At 37.4% G+C, this 15,587-nt stretch overlaps 2 protein-coding genes and 1 long non-coding RNA gene across 4 annotated transcripts; all 3 read left to right on the plus strand.

Moving 5' to 3' along the window:
* The first annotated feature begins 3,166 nt into the window (after positions 1-3,166).
* LOC122756452 lies at positions 3,167-4,188 on the plus strand. Its single transcript, XR_006356480.1, has 2 exons — positions 3,167-3,487; positions 3,833-4,188. It is a non-coding gene; the product is annotated as an uncharacterized LOC122756452 (long non-coding RNA).
* A 7,210-nt stretch (positions 4,189-11,398) lies between these two features.
* On the plus strand, positions 11,399-12,458 carry LOC120449638 (gamma-glutamylcyclotransferase). Its single transcript, XM_039632229.1, has 2 exons — positions 11,399-11,815; positions 12,103-12,458. The coding sequence occupies exons 1-2, from the start codon at positions 11,469-11,471 to the stop codon at positions 12,413-12,415; spliced, it is 660 nt and encodes a 219-aa protein (XP_039488163.1). The 5' UTR covers positions 11,399-11,468; the 3' UTR covers positions 12,416-12,458.
* Positions 12,459-12,933: 475 nt separating this feature from the next.
* On the plus strand, positions 12,934-14,903 carry LOC120449639 (gamma-glutamylcyclotransferase). 2 transcript variants are annotated; one of them, XM_039632230.2, is made up of 4 exons: positions 12,934-13,259; positions 14,006-14,128; positions 14,297-14,430; positions 14,482-14,903. In XM_039632230.2, the coding sequence occupies exons 1-4, from the start codon at positions 13,248-13,250 to the stop codon at positions 14,798-14,800; spliced, it is 588 nt and encodes a 195-aa protein (XP_039488164.1). In that variant the 5' UTR covers positions 12,934-13,247; the 3' UTR covers positions 14,801-14,903. The 2 variants fall into 2 exon arrangements, with proteins under 2 accessions (XP_039488164.1, XP_039488165.1); XM_039632231.2 differs by lacking the exon at positions 12,934-13,259 and adding an exon at positions 13,599-13,739.
* Positions 14,904-15,587: the final 684 nt, after the last annotated feature.

Here is a 15,587-nt window from a genome sequence, read left to right on the forward strand (position 1 = left end):
TCACGTTTAGAAATATTTCTGGTCTGAACAATTTCCAACGCACCGAATCAAGAGTTATTCAAATATCTTGGCACGTGTGGCATTCGTTTCGCTCTGAAAACCAGTGCATGTGAAACAGAACCCAGAATCCATTTCAATCACATTGTGATTGTTTTGCCAATATTAAGTGGGAAGAACTGCAGCAAATTGCCGAATTGTTCGGTATGCCTTGTGTGCCATCTGTATAAATGCACTGTGCTTGCTAAATGGGCTTGACAAATGCTGCCTGCCACAAGATATTATTGGTCGATGAGTTACCCACAAATCCACAAATACGAATCGAAATAAGTTTCTGGCGTGAATAGCACACATTTGAAGGGCTTCTGACAAAACCAGCATGAGGTGAAAGGGTTCGGGACATAACAATAACCTAGGGAATCCAATGCAAATATCATATCTTAGGACAGCACTTGAGTGCCCTGGCTAAATGTTTGATTTTGCGGTTGAGATACTCTGTTGGTCAGTTGCTCGAGCATTGGGAATTATTATTATTTCTGGAGAGCTCGTTTTGCCCTTGGCTGCTGCAGAATCACCTACAAAGGTAAACATTTAAAAATTATAGCTGAAACATACAAATAATTAAGGAAGTGGCGGATTCTGCTACCGCTTGTTGTTTGAGTGCTAATGAGCTTTTGGCTTTATTATATCAACAAAATAAACCAGATAGAAAATGCAACTAAGTCCAAGTGGCAACCAAAATCCAAAAACTATATGAATTCGTGGCTTTATTAGTTTTTGGCCTCGAGCAGAAATGTGGAAAGTAAATGAAGTGGTATATTTAGTGGTCGAGTAGAGCGCATACTATCTCTGCCATTATTTCTGCTAACATTCAGGGCAAACTTAAATAATATTTGGAAATAAATAGTGGAGGGACCCATCCAGATTACTTAGCTAGATGCAAATTGAAATGATAACAGATTGGGGTCAATAGAGGAGGGTGGTCCTCTGTGTATTGAAATCTCAAAGAACTATACTCATTTATAACGCAACAAGATAGTATTATCAATTCTGTTAATAGAAAAGGCACTCACTAATGCATAAGTCAGATAACTTATGCGTCACTTATGATAAAATTAACGTTGACACATTACATTACTCTCCCATCAAAAGAGCATCAGCATAAAATGGAACCATCCAAGATTCAATTCGACAGAACTCGGCAATAGGAGACGTTGACAAAGCCGTCCACACGAGCCAATTTGCGGCCATCCCCTTCGCCGCAGGTGAACGGGGCACCACTGACCTGCACCACCCACTCGCACCAGCCAGTCAGCACCACCCACTCAACCACCACACCACCCAACCACTTCACGTGGACCCGTAAAATTGCGGCAACTTCAACTCATTAAAAGTGGAGAGCTGGCAAAAAGTTCAGAGAGCCCGCAGCACGTTTCATGGAATGTGGATGTTTTTTGGACGATTCCCCCAATGCGAAATGCAATTAGATGTCACCTGAATATCTGCTGCGTCCGTTTGTGATGCATAAATTAGCAGCGGGGCCGCAGCTAAACAACAACAATTATGTGCAAAGTTGTCCACTAAAATGAAGCATTAATTTTGATGGCGGCAACTTTTTAATTGTCTGGGATAATTCAAACAACAGGCGAAACAAATGAATTCCAGGTGCCAAAAATGGTTGGCATCAAATTCTTCCGGTTGTGTTTTGCATTTAACAGAAATTAAACTTTTCGGGCATTGTTTGACCCCTTTGATAACAAAAGTATGGTTCCTTACTATTCAGAATGTTTGTGTGTCTAATATTTTCCGGCCTGATAGACATTTTTACAATTTTTTTTTAAATAAATTGTTGGATTTTTCAAAAAATATGCACTGCAATTAAAAAGAGAGAGAGCTATAGTCGAGTTCGTCGACTATCGAATACCCTGAGTTCAGAAAGTTAAAGGCAAATAAAAACCAATGAAACAAAGTGTGGGCGTGGCAGTGCTTGCCGGTTTGAGGGCGTTAAAGTGGGTATTTTTGTTGGGCGTGGCCAAACCAGGAAATAAACTTGCGCTGAAAAGTCAAAACAACCATTGCAAACCCATGCACAAGCTATTGAAAAAATCAAAACAACCTTAAGTATCATACAGATAGTAAAAGTGTTGTGTGTGATATATGTATCTACAATCTATTTTATTCTATTATTAGAGAAAAGTAAATTCATGTGGCTCGAACTGACTTTGAAAGACTGGTTTCTAGGCGAAGGACTTACGAATCCTGTTGGCTGGCACTGTAACAGAGTTGTCAAGCTACATGGGCGCAGTCTGCCATGCTGTCAGGCCGACCTCCAAGTTCGGATCCCTGAACCTGACAGAATTAACTTACAGTGGCATGGAGCCAAGTTGGAAGGACTCCACGCCAAGGAATTAACCGCCACTTCAAGACCACGTCGGCTAATTAAGTACTTGTCCAACGGGTTTAGTCCTTGAACTGGCAACACTTTGCATGGAAAATGCTTGTGTGACTCGATTTCACCTCGTGCAAAGCAACATGTGAGATGTCTGGTGTCTACACTCTCTTCGCAATAATATCCACTAGTTTATTTCATTATTTGCATGATTTATTTTATCGACTTATTTTATATTTTCACACTTAAAGGGTGCATGCAGATGCATACAATAGATATTCAGTGTGTGCCTGCAATGTGCTTATTACCTATTTTACATGGGCACACATTTATAGATTTATTTTATATTTTCACACCTAATGGGTGCATGCAGATGCATACAATACCAATTACCTATGCATATTAACTATTTTCCATGACCACAAACTTATAGATCTATTTTATATTTACACACTTAAAGTGTGCATGCAGATGCATACAATAGTTATTTAGAATGTGCCTGGAATGAGCTTACGACTGAACTAAAAAAATTACCTGTACTCGTATAATTGGAATAGTTGTATAACTATAAATGCTTACAAATGTAATGTTTGTTTTACGGCCCAGTTGTTCTATTTTATTATTTTAAATATAAATTTTACTCAATATAGCCCGTTCTAAATTTTCAAAAACTTTAGAGACAACGGGCAGTTGAATAACCAATCTCCGCAACTATGTACATATTTAGTTCTAATGCTCATTAGGGCTTTCTTAGCAAGGGGTTGTGTGCTCTTGTCTCGTGCTCGTCTAGACTAATTAATAATATTTCGTGCCTAGCGCTAAGTTATACAAAGGCAGCCGGCGAAAAGCGGCAAAATATCAGCAGCAATAAACAAAATAAATTCGCTGGCATTTGTTTTATGTTAAAATGGGGAAAAAATTGGAAACTGAGCCCTGAGCCAACTGACAAAGCCCTCATTGTCTCCTGGGCCCACACAAACTGAGATTAATACGCAGATTACAGCCAAGTTATAATTACTGGCGTCCCGAAGCGAAAATAGGCGAGTAGAGCTGAGTAAATTGAGCTGTCAAGTGTGCAGATGAAAGGAGATCGTGAAATGGGTTCGATTTGGTTCCTTTGGCTCAAGTCTCGATTTGGTTCCTTTGGCTCAAGTCTAAAGTCGAGGTCTCGCTGAGGTTAAAGAATCCCATCTCCTGGCCAAAATGCCCTTCTGCAAACATTTAACGTTTGCGTAAATTTATACAGATATATTTATATAAATGATTAGTTAAAGAGTTAAGAAACTAGTGACGAACCTTAACATAGCTTGGGTTTCTTTAACTAGAACGCCTAGCTAGATAAGCATAGAATGTTATTTTTTAACTTTAATAAATGTACAATAATATTCATTAGGTAAACATTAGGAAGACCTTTTATAATCATAGAACTTCATATTTATTCCACAGTGAGACCATGGAAATTGCGTGTAATCGCCAAGCGAAAAGCGAAACTGAGTACCAATGCCTAGACTAATGGCGTTTTATTTTTCGCTAGACTACGAACTCAATTAGCTGCCGTGCGTAGCGTAATTAAGTTGATGCCACGCCCAATTCGATAACCTAAACCTCTTCGGCCGCCCACTACCTGCCACTCCCACTGCCACGGCCACCTCTACCGCCCACCAAATGATCCAGTTTTATGCCACCTGACGTCGCCTGGCGATGTGTATGCAAAAACATTACACGAAATGCTTTGGAGCTGCCTTAAATTAATTTATCACGTGCCGAAATAAAGCAACTACCGGTGGCTTCCTTCCCCTGCATTTTTCGTGTAATTAATTAAATTCGAGTCGTAGAAGCTCCAAAAAGTTATCCACCAACTCAAGCCCAAGCAAATGTTACTTGCTCCGCTAAATTTAAAGTTGCTCACTCAAAATTTAAGTTTCCGTTCGCGATTGCAGGGCATAAAAATATCAGCTTACACCTAATGGCCCACTTTCGCCCATATGCCATATGCCTTACTTAAGCCCTACTTTCTGGGTAATTATGTCTCCATGTAAGCTCCGGGCAGCAATCGTCACTTAGCTGAGTTTTACCGGTTTTCAGATTTTCAGATTTTCCGATTTTCCTTTTCGGCTTTTGCTTTCTATCCGAAAAGAGGGATATTAAGTATTCATTGGGAAACGCAAGAGGGAATCGGTTGAAGTGGTTGCGAAAGAGCTCGAAGGGAAACGTTCGTAATTTCAAATTGAATTTTTAAATCTTAAATACTTACCAACGAGGAAAAGAGTTGCAACTATAATGCATGGGAAAACCTTGCCACATTTCAACTTCAATTTAAGGAAGTAAGTTTTTTAAAGCAACGAAAATATTATGGGTTTAAAGTATTTTAGCTAACTCAAAGCACTAAATCACATTAACAATTTTACAAAGCAATGTAAATCTTAGTCTTGGTTAAATGAGTTATTAGCCATACAAATTTCTAATGTAACACAATCGAAGCATTTACTCACTTCACCTTAATCCTTAAAATTTCTGCTAATTTTCCTAAGTAGATTAAGTTAAAGAGAACACAGACGGTGAAAAGTGTGTATTGAATTTCCTTCGATGAGGAAGGCGAAAGTGATTAAAAAAGTAAGTGAGAAGTATTGCAGCTGATGATATGGAGCTTGTAGGGAACTAGATTTGCTTTGCAAGTTCAAACAGAAATGTAATTTAAATGGGCTAGAAAGACCGAAGAGATCTGAAGTGTGATGGGTAGGAAATGAGGAATGAGAAGTGTGCGTCCGTGGACTGCTCATTTCGCTTGTTAACGCATCATATTTGCTATCAAGCATACGCCGAGTGGGCCATCCAACCATAGAGGGTCAGCGGTGAAATGTGAGACTAGAACGAACAGCTTACGTACATGATTGGGCTTAAATGCCGGAAAAAGCTTAAATGGCAACCGTTTATCGCCATATCACAGCGCCACATAGAGCGTCCATATTAATTTCAGCGTGCAGCAGGGTATAAATAGCTGACTGAGTCCCACAGCCGATCATTCAGCTATTCAGCTCTACTCGACAAGATGAACGTATACCAAGTTTTCATGCTGGCTATTCTGGGACTGGTCCTCAGCCCTGTGAATGCACGTAACAATACTGATAGAGACATTGCTTGTGGTAAAGGACGCTACTACAATTATCTTCGGAATGTTTGCCTGCCGTGGTAGGGCTCATTACAAAGTTGTTTATGCCTAAAGAATGCAAAGATTAAGGTAATAAATGAACCAGCAATAAATACGAGATGTTTTATTAATCGGAAAATGGGGAGTGGAGGTTCGTTTATGAAATGTCATTTAAGAGACTACTTACTTAACTTAACTTAACTTACTTACTACTAACTGTGTTATTACATTTGAATAGGTTAAGAAAATAACTAGATTTTTCTCTATGAATAAATTGGTAAGCTCAATGGGCCATTATTTCAGCAACCTTCAGCAGCTTTTTCACCCACACCATGGCTGCGAGGAAATTTCGCGAAGGACGTGGGTGAGATTTCTTGAATGCACAACTTTATGCCTCTGCCTCTTTCACTGCTCGTTAATTAATTCACCCCTAAGAAGAACGGTTTCCCAGTCCCAGGAAGCCGCAGTATAAACCAACTTGTTATGGCTTATTAATTTTGCATGCAGCCGCGACTGCAGTCAGGCCAACGTCATGTAAACATGTGCAGGATTCCACTGCTTTCCAATGGCGTTCTGCCTCCAGTAACTGGGGGTCCTGTGCTCGCATCCTCGGGAACTCAGGAACTCGGCAACTGGGTACTTTAGTCCGGAAAATAGGAAAAGACAGCCTGATGCGGCCTCTCATCAGCAAAGTTAAAATCTGCTAGAGGCAGATTTATTGCATTTTAATGCGGGCTCTGGATTGCACTCAATCGGTTAACTGGCGGACAAACACAGATTTAATTTCAAATATTTACTATTATCTGCGGGGAATCTTTGGACAGCCAATGAAACGTTTTTCTGTGTGCCGCTGGCATAAAAATTATATTTACTGACCGAATGAAGTTTTCCTGCTTTATTATTTGTTACGCTTTTACGTTTAATTCAGTAGCCCATATTTACTTTTCATTTCATTTCAGTTGATCTTATCGATGGCCATTGTAAATCACATTTTTTTTTTCGAAAATCACTTTGAATTCTCGTTTATATTCTAACTTTTTCTGTTTTCGTAATAACAATATTTTAATTGCCAAGCACAGTTGTAGGCATATCTCAATAAAATATATTTTCATGTTTTTCGATTTTGCTTTATATACAGAGTTAAACGAATTATTCGTATAATTTAATTAGCATTGTCAGTGAACAAATTATCATTTGACTCACAATTAAGCAAAGAGCTAATTAAAATAAATTGCATGGCACTAGAATATGGTTGTGTTTATACATACACAATTTAATTTTTGTCATTAACGAATACAAAAATTAACAATCCATTAAAACTTTCACTTAATTGTGCTCTATTCTTAGCTTAAAAATGAATCTTAAATTATTCCAATAAATATTCTGTGCCCATTCATCAACCACAAGTGCCGCCCAGCCCATAATATCCACTTTCGAAAAGCGATCCAATATTTAAGCTTCTGTTTTATGGTCATCGACAAAAGTCCAAACACTGACAGCTATTGTGACAGTTGCCGCCCGTCACAACTGGCCAACTGGTGCAGAATAATAGTTGCTTCTAACGCCTTGTATCCTGTCGAGTCCTGTGGACTACGTCACAAATGAGTGCGCCATGCGAGGAGCATCCTGGACTCCCAGTATTTTCCTGAAATACAAACAAAGCATAAATTTTAACGAGCTTGTCAAGCGAGGCAACAGCTACCATGTACTGCGATATCGACGCATCATTATATAATTGACTCCCTGATGCCTGGTTGTCGAGCAGTTTATCACTTTGTTGTCGGCGATGGCGAAGCTAATAATGCTCATGCCCTCGATACAAGTTATGATGATGGGAGGATGCTTATCTGGTTGAGATTCGCTGAATTAAGGTAATCAGGTCAACCAGCATCGGTTTTAAATTGAATTTATAATGATTTAAATTTCAATGAGAGCTGCTGGTTTAAAAACACCTCAAGAAAGTGTAAAGGCTCTCTAAAATCTCAGGCCTATTTTAACATTTATTTAAAATTCAAGTTAGAATCCGCAATTCACTAAATATTGTGTTTTTAATTTGAAAGCTGTCGAGTGCACCAACTTGAACGTGTGACGTGGCTTGTCGAATGAGGTTTTGATACATATAAATATTTTAACTCTTTGTCAGAGAACTGAAAAATCCAACTATTTGTGGTCAGCTGCTCCTTAATTAGAATTTCTTGGTTTTAATCAAATTTATAATGTACACGTACACACAGGGTGTATTAAAAAATTCATATTTTCTTGATGCTGAAGTGCAAGCTGTGTGCTGAGTGTGTTAAATTTATTGAAAAAATGTGCACTAAAGTTGAAACCCTTATACAAGGCACAGTCATTTTTCATCTGAAGTGACGTTGATTGGTAAAGTGAGTTCAGTGGAGGTCAAGTTCCTACTGCATACTGCTTGTAGTACTCCTCATCCTTCAAATATTACATCCTCGGCGCCTTTGTGGATTGCCCTAGCAAAAATATATGTATTTTTTGAGTTAAGCCACAAAAATATGTTCTTTTTACCACACGCTTGCCCCTCCACCCTCCACCCTCGAACCTGCAACTTTTCCAAGCAAATATTTGGGCTGTGAACCTGCCGAAAAGTTTTCCCTGTGACAAGAGCACATATCAAGAAGCCTCGCCGTGTGTCGGCAGATATCAAACAACGTGACTTACTAACGGTTCTCGAGGCCTTGTTGATATTTCAAGCGCTTAAATTGATTACGCAATCTTTCAGTCCTTATTCCTTATAATTATACCCTCACCAAGGGCAACCCATTGTAGATCAATGAGGTAATGCTTTGGTATTGTAACCAATAATTTTAAAAATACTCTTTATAATTTATAAAAAAAATCACGTAATTATTACTTTTCTATAATACCTTTTGTTAAAAAAGTTTGCGACTTACTTAATAATGAGGCTTTGTCTGAAGGGTATTTACAAGTCTTTGCCAATTCCAATTGCATTTTTTGTTCTTCATATCGGAAATCGGAAATTTAATCCGTTTACTTGGCAATTTGGGCGGATGTTTGTTGTAGATTCTTTGGTTTGCGGCTCAATCATTTTAATGGCAGACTCGTGTTAGGCCTTGTGGGAAATTCATTTCATAGATACACCCACTCGAGCTCCCATTTATACCAGGACACGTTGTGGATCCTTTGCGGGTTTCGCTCCTACAACAATAGCCATAAATCGTCAATTTCAGTTTGATTTTTCGTTGTTGTCTTTGCGCAACATTAAAAATTAATTAAACTGTGCAAAAAATATACAAATGAAATGCAAACAGCATTTCGTTATTTGCCTCACTGCGAAAATTCAGTTAATTGATCCATTCACGCCTTGTTAAATATTTAATTTGCTTAAAATGCACTTTTAATGGTAAGTATGCTTAATTTCAGAGCGCTGAACAATTAATCTAATATGCAACTTAATTTAAAAGTGAACGTAGTGCCATGAAATGAAAACGCAACTCACTAGGCACTCAAAAGTATTTCCATGCATTTTTAGTCGAAAAATGCATGATTTATATTAACATAGGCTCTCTAACACATAGACTCTATATGCTTACATTTTTTTATACACTTTTCCTAGTTTATGACAATAAATAGGCAATGTTAATGCAATTTACAAATTGCTGTATCAAAGCCCATTTCCCACGTTAGTGTTATTCATCATCTACCAGTGACGTCATTAAATTTATGACGGATTCTCTGCACAAAAGAACCGAGGACATAAAATATGCTTATGCTCAAATATTTGAGTTTTGAATACGTATACGCCCCGTATGCGTGCATGAAAGCGTTCAACTTCCGCGCGGCAAACTTTAAATGAAGAAAGCAAACGAGAAAAGGCAGCCTAGTCCTGCATGCGACATCCAAAGCTTGTGGGGCGGAAAATCCATTTATCATGTGTCTGCTGTCTGTATGTGAATGTTTTTTTACGACTGAAAACGTAACGAAAGACACTTGATGCGCGATATTTACATGACAAAAACTAGCGGCAGGTGCATGAAATAAATGAAAACTGCACAGTTGGCATTCCGATGGCACCGAAAACCTTGAATGGCATCATATTCAAATTACTTTCGCTTCGAGTATCTATAAGTGTGGCCATGGTGTAGACAGTGTTTCCGATATCACATATATATGTTTTGACTGTAAATATGCGTATGCTTTCTCCCAGCTTGTCGTGAATACCACTGATAATAATGGTAATGCTGAATATGAGGAAAACGATGATCATTTGTGTTCTCTATGTGCTCATGTGTGCGTGAAAATCAGCCACGATACGAGGACAATGACAAGTATTTACCGGGTTGAATGGGCCCTCGGGATGACACGCTAGTATGAATATTTATGCTGGCGCCTGTTTTTGTTTCTGTTCATCAGGTCTGAGACGAGGCAGCCAATTGAATGATTTACGGCAAGGCGGCCCATAAATTCACCAAGTTAAGTGACGTACTCAAGTGGCTGCAAGTGGATTTATCTTAGGGTTACGCCACATTACTTGCATGGCACAACCAACTTAAATAAAAAACTAATTCGAATTATCTCACCATGCAGTAAAAATACATTGCTAATACTCCAGCCCTAATATATTAAATAAAATGTCCACAAAATCATTAAAATACTGCCTATAATTGATAATATGTGCATATGTTTCCACATGGCACTCGCAGTTAAAATCGCATAAATCAACACAAAGTTCTGTTGGCATGACGACCATGTCAGACCTCTTAGCTCACCAACTACTGTCGCCTGTCCTGTTCTGAAGCGATCTGGTTTCGGCTTTGGCCAGAAACCATGTCAAACTGGACAGAGTTCCGCCGCATGCCACACCAACATCCATAGAAAACGTGCAACAAATCCGCAATAAAATCGCAAAAATCATTTTAAATGCATTCGCACATATTCGCGCAACAAACGGCTGTTACTCCGGCACCCCGAACAAACATAAGCAAATTGTCCTTTTCCCATGATATGTTACCCATCATGTCACCAAATATTGAACTCGAAAGCCAAACGATATGGTTTTTGGTGACGGTCATTGTCCATGTGTTTGTTTTGATTTTTACAATTTATTTTAGGGTGAAATTGTTATGTGGACATAAATTGGAAGGCTAACAACTGCAACAAGGGCAGCCTTTTTGGAAATTAAACCAACGTGAAATTTGATAAATTCTACTGAGAATAAATAGTATTTTTTACAGCTCTATAAAACACCTAACCCTTTTACGCAACGGAGTGAAAATATTTTTTTACTGTTAATATTTCTAATGTAATTTAAGTTCACTAAAGAATACGCATTTGATCAATTTTCCACTGCTGACAACAAATATAAAAACTAAATATATAAACAAATAAATATAAACAAATCGTTAAAATACTTTAAGAAAATACTCAATATTGACGTGCTATGTAAGAATTGGATTATCAACCGATTTCAATGTATTGTTCGTTGTTTGTTTTTTGATTAGTACATATAAATATATTGTTCATCACTTGTATAAATCAACGAGCTTTCAGAGCATACAACAAAATTTTAACATCAAGATTGCGTCCATTAATGCAACACAAAAGGAGACAGTAATTGAGGTTTATAAACACACACTTACACTTGATGCTCTCTCAAGCTCTCTCAGCTATTGATATTAGATAACCTCAGCTTGAAACTCTATGTCGACCATTTACCTTCTTGAAAAGTTTTGCTTGTTCATATATATGTTCATTCATTATATATATAATATATATATTTTTATATTAATACAAAACAAAGCGTATATGACGTTGCATGTAACCACAATCAAGAGATAAGCGTCCAAATAAGACAAGCTTGAAAATTCAGCTTTCAGTAGTCAATCGAACTCAAGTCAGATCGGTTCACTGGCAGGTGTCAAGTCAATTTAATTTTTTATACATCTTTATAGAATGAATCGTAGGTGCTTTATCGGAGCTATTAGCCTTTTGGTAGCCATTTCCAAAGTTCATTGCCACAGCATCAGTGGTGCAAATGCCACCCTGAATCTACCCGAGATTCGAGGTGACAAGTTCCTGTACTTCGGTTTCGGCAGCAATATGCTGATCCAAAGGATCCACATCCACAATCCAACGGCCGTGAGAGTCGGACCGGCCCTGCTACCCGACTTTCGATTGGACTTTGCCCTCGATTTTGACAGTTGGAGCGGATCTGTGGCGACCATCGTTCCCACCAACGATGATCATGTCTGGGGAACCCTGTGGGAGATCGATCTGAGTAATCTACCGGATATAGACAAGTAAGCTTTAGACAAATAAGTATATATTGCGCCTTGATTTATTCCAGTACGATTCGTTCAATTGTAAAGCTCTATGAATTAATAGAAATTTATACATAATTTTATAATAAAAAATTCATTTTAAAATATGAATTTTTATAAGAAAATGTCTAACTTATATTCTTATAACTTATATTATATAATGTATATTCTTGATCCCTCATGTTATATTTTTAAAGCATTAGTACCATCCACGGTTTAATTTACTTATACTTCTAATACCTCTTCATTATATATATTTTGCGCAGCCAAGAAGGCGTTAGTGAAGGCATTTATGAGCCCCGCACGGTTTACGTGAAACTCCGTGATGAATCCGAATTAACTCCCGCCCGTGCTTACCTACTGATCAAGCAGCCAAATAGCAATCTCTACATGCTACCCAAGGACTCCATTCCCTTATCCAGACAGCCCTCGAAAACATATCTCCAATGCCTCGTAAAAGGCGCTATCGAGAGCTCCGTCCCGGAGGATTATGTTCAGCGATTGAGGAGCATCAAGCATAATGGAAAAGTGAATTCTGATATGGAGCAGAAACTGGAACTGAAAAATGTAACCCTCTAAGTAATGAAAACATTCAATAAATTAGTTGGATTTGCACCACTTATTCGGTATAAACTCTTTTACCTTTCTAACCTTTAAATTGAGTTTAGGTGCCATGGACATTTTGATCAACGATTTTTCAAAATATGTGTAGACTTAGCCAAATAATACTATATATAAATACTAATAAAACTAAACCATTGCGTTTATTGTTAAGCAAAACACTAATGCAGTCAAGACGTTCTTTGTTAAAAACAAATCTTTAACAAATATATTAATTTGTAAAGTGTAACAAATCAAGGAATTTTATTCTTCGTATATATTCTTGATGAGCATCCGTAGAAGAGTTATTTATTTAAATTTAAATTGTCCGTATGAAAAGGTGTCCGCACTGCACAGTCAAATATAAAGTTTTACATTCATAACTAGGTTCACTTTTTAGTTCCCTGTAGGTTGTTCCCAGTCATTTATTTAGTTTCAAACCACTCACACCATAAGAAAATTCGAAGAACCTTAGCCAATTCAAGCTAAACTGTAGGAATCTAAGAAAAATCTTTTATAAACTTAAATTATATTAGAGAATCATTGATTACTGTTAAGTCCAAATAATTTTATAAAATAGTTTCGTAAACAGAAATATTTGATTACAAAGCCTTGGCCGCATGTCCATACCTATAATCGAGAGTTTAGACAAAGCGGCTGCTATCTGTTGAACCACGTAATCGATAGGAAACTTGGCGAACAGTGTAGCTCTACAAACAGATGTTATCACTTTGTCAGCGACATTTCACTTTATTCTGTTCGTCCGTTTGAAAAGTGTACACAAATTTCAGTGTTGACGTGTTCTATTTTCATGAATTCTAAAGTAAGTGCTATAATTACGAGTCTTTGTGTTTGAAATTAGTGTAAGATTTACCAGTTGAAATAAAAAATAAAATGATAAAAATTATTCAAGGGAACAGCTGATTTGATTTACGATTTTAAAGCTCAGCAACAATAAGCTTTTTTAACAGCTGGGCTGTTCTATTTGTAATCGACTTGAAGACAATAGTAAACAGAGTTCGTATTTCGTTAAATGTGTATATAATTTATTTACTAATAGGAATAAGTTTGCTTTGAGATATCTTTTGTTTTTAAGAATACAAATTTCTGTAGGAAAAGAGCAAAATTTTACATTTATATTACATTATCCAATACATCAACCTTTGCACTGCTTGTTGTAAACGAACTTTCGAGACAAGCAGTTTAAAGTTTTGGACGCACTGTTTTACAAACGGGCTGTGCTATCAAAACTGTACCTATTACTCGTAGAGTAAAAGGGTATAATAGTTCCGTGGAAAATTATGTAAGAATTAGATAAAGTGTCTAAATTTTTGATTAGGATCACTAGCCGAGTCGGTCTGGCCCTAATTTGTTTCATTATATTACTTTTTTCCCAATTAATTTGATCAATATGCCAGAAGTAGACATTTTTCGTTCACTAACTTTCAATAGCTGAGTAACGGGTATTTCATAGTCGGGGAACTCGAATAAATCGTTCACTCTTGTTTCTATTTTTAATTTTATGATATGTAAACACAAACTTTGAAATTATTTTTATTAAATTTTTAGGTACACCTGCTGACTAATATGGGCACTAAATTCTTTTATTTCGGTTTCGGTAGCAATATGCTAGCCAGTCGGATTCATATACAAAATCCTACTGCAAAAAGGATTGGTGTGGGTAAATTAGAGGTAAGCTGAAATGAACAGATAATAATTATTACCTACTCATAACTAACATGATATATTTGCCACACTGATAAAACACACTATTGACATTAAAATATCCCATATTTGTAAGCTTTGTTCCTAAAATTTGTATAATACAATGAAATTATTTGTTTAATTTATACATTATAGAACTTTAGACTAGACTTTCACACAGGATCGAGGAATTGGCTGGGCGCTCCCGCTACAATCGTACCCACTCCAGGATCACATGTGTACGGAGCCATTTGGGAGATTGATATGTGCAACCTAAAGGATTTGGATGAGTATGTTTTGCTCCATTGCTTTTAAAATATATAATTTCGCATGTTTCTTAGTCAGGAGAGTGTGCCCGATGGCGTATATATCCCGATTAGTGTGCCCGTTCACCTATTGAGCACTGATACAAGCATCACCTGTCGTGCCTACCACTTGACAAATCAGCCTCAAACAGACCTCCATGCTGGAGGTGGCCAGGAAATCATACCACTCGATCGCCAGCCCTCGCAAACGTACCTCAAAGTTCTGGTAAAAGGAGCTACGGAATCCGGAGTTCCGGAGGACTACATCAAATGGCTGAGGGGCATCAAGCACAATGGCAAACAAGTGGCAGTTATGGAGGCAAAACTTGAATTGGATGAAGTGGAACTTAGTTGATCAGATAAATATTTCAATCATTAAGCATTTTGAGGCAATTTGTGTTCTTTTATGGTAAAATGTATTATATTTCGATTTATAATATAAATAATAAGGAACTATAAGTGTACGCATTTATTTTTACATCCTTTTGAACTTTTCTTAGCTTCCAGAAATCTTTACCAAGACTTTGATTACCGTTCCCCAGAAAAAAGCTTTTGTCGCAAAACTGAATTTAATTAATTTGAATCACTTATTTATGATGATTGCCAATTTCCCGTCTGCACCCCATTCAGAAAATGGCCGAAAATTTTCGCAGGGAAAAGGAAAACAAAAGTTTTGAGTTTTACCCATCGACTGGCTCTCGCCAAAAGTGCAATTAAAGTGCAATTTAGTGAGCACTCCAAGGAAAAAGACGCTGCTTCTGATGATGATGTTCCACGAGGCTAACGAAGCTTATCCAACTGGGCGATACCGTCTGCTGTCTTATTAATTTAAATTTGAAGTTTTCGGCAGCGACTCAGAATGGGACTGAGGCACTCCTTGCTTGAGTCCTTTTAGCACCTTTTGCTGCTGCACATTTGCATATTGTTCGGGGAAAAGCTCTTGGCCACTTGCTGTCCGACTTGTGTGTGCCAAAGTAATAATAAACATAATTTCCTGTTCTGGCAAACTTTTCTCTATACTCCTCACACCAAGGAAAATAATTTCGATTATTATAATATATATTCCGTAGAATAATTGATCTACTCAATGGGACAGCTCAGTGTATATCTTCTATCTTTGAATTGGTATTGTTTGTGATTAA

This window comes from Drosophila santomea, chromosome 3L (genome assembly GCF_016746245.2).
Source record: "Drosophila santomea strain STO CAGO 1482 chromosome 3L, Prin_Dsan_1.1, whole genome shotgun sequence".
NCBI lineage: Eukaryota > Metazoa > Arthropoda > Insecta > Diptera > Drosophilidae > Drosophila > Drosophila santomea.

Coding starts and splice junctions, on each gene's coding strand:
- LOC120449638 (XM_039632229.1), top strand. CDS start 11,469: ATGAATCGTAGGTGCTTTATCGGAGCTATTAGCCTTTTGGTAGCCATT. Junction 11,816..12,102: donor AATCTACCGGATATAGACAA/GTAAGCTTTAGA, acceptor TATTTTGCGCAG/CCAAGAAGGCGTTAGTGAAG.
- LOC120449639 (XM_039632230.2), top strand. Junction 14,129..14,296: donor TTGGTGTGGGTAAATTAGAG/GTAAGCTGAAAT, acceptor TATACATTATAG/AACTTTAGACTAGACTTTCA. Junction 14,431..14,481: donor AACCTAAAGGATTTGGATGA/GTATGTTTTGCT, acceptor CATGTTTCTTAG/TCAGGAGAGTGTGCCCGATG.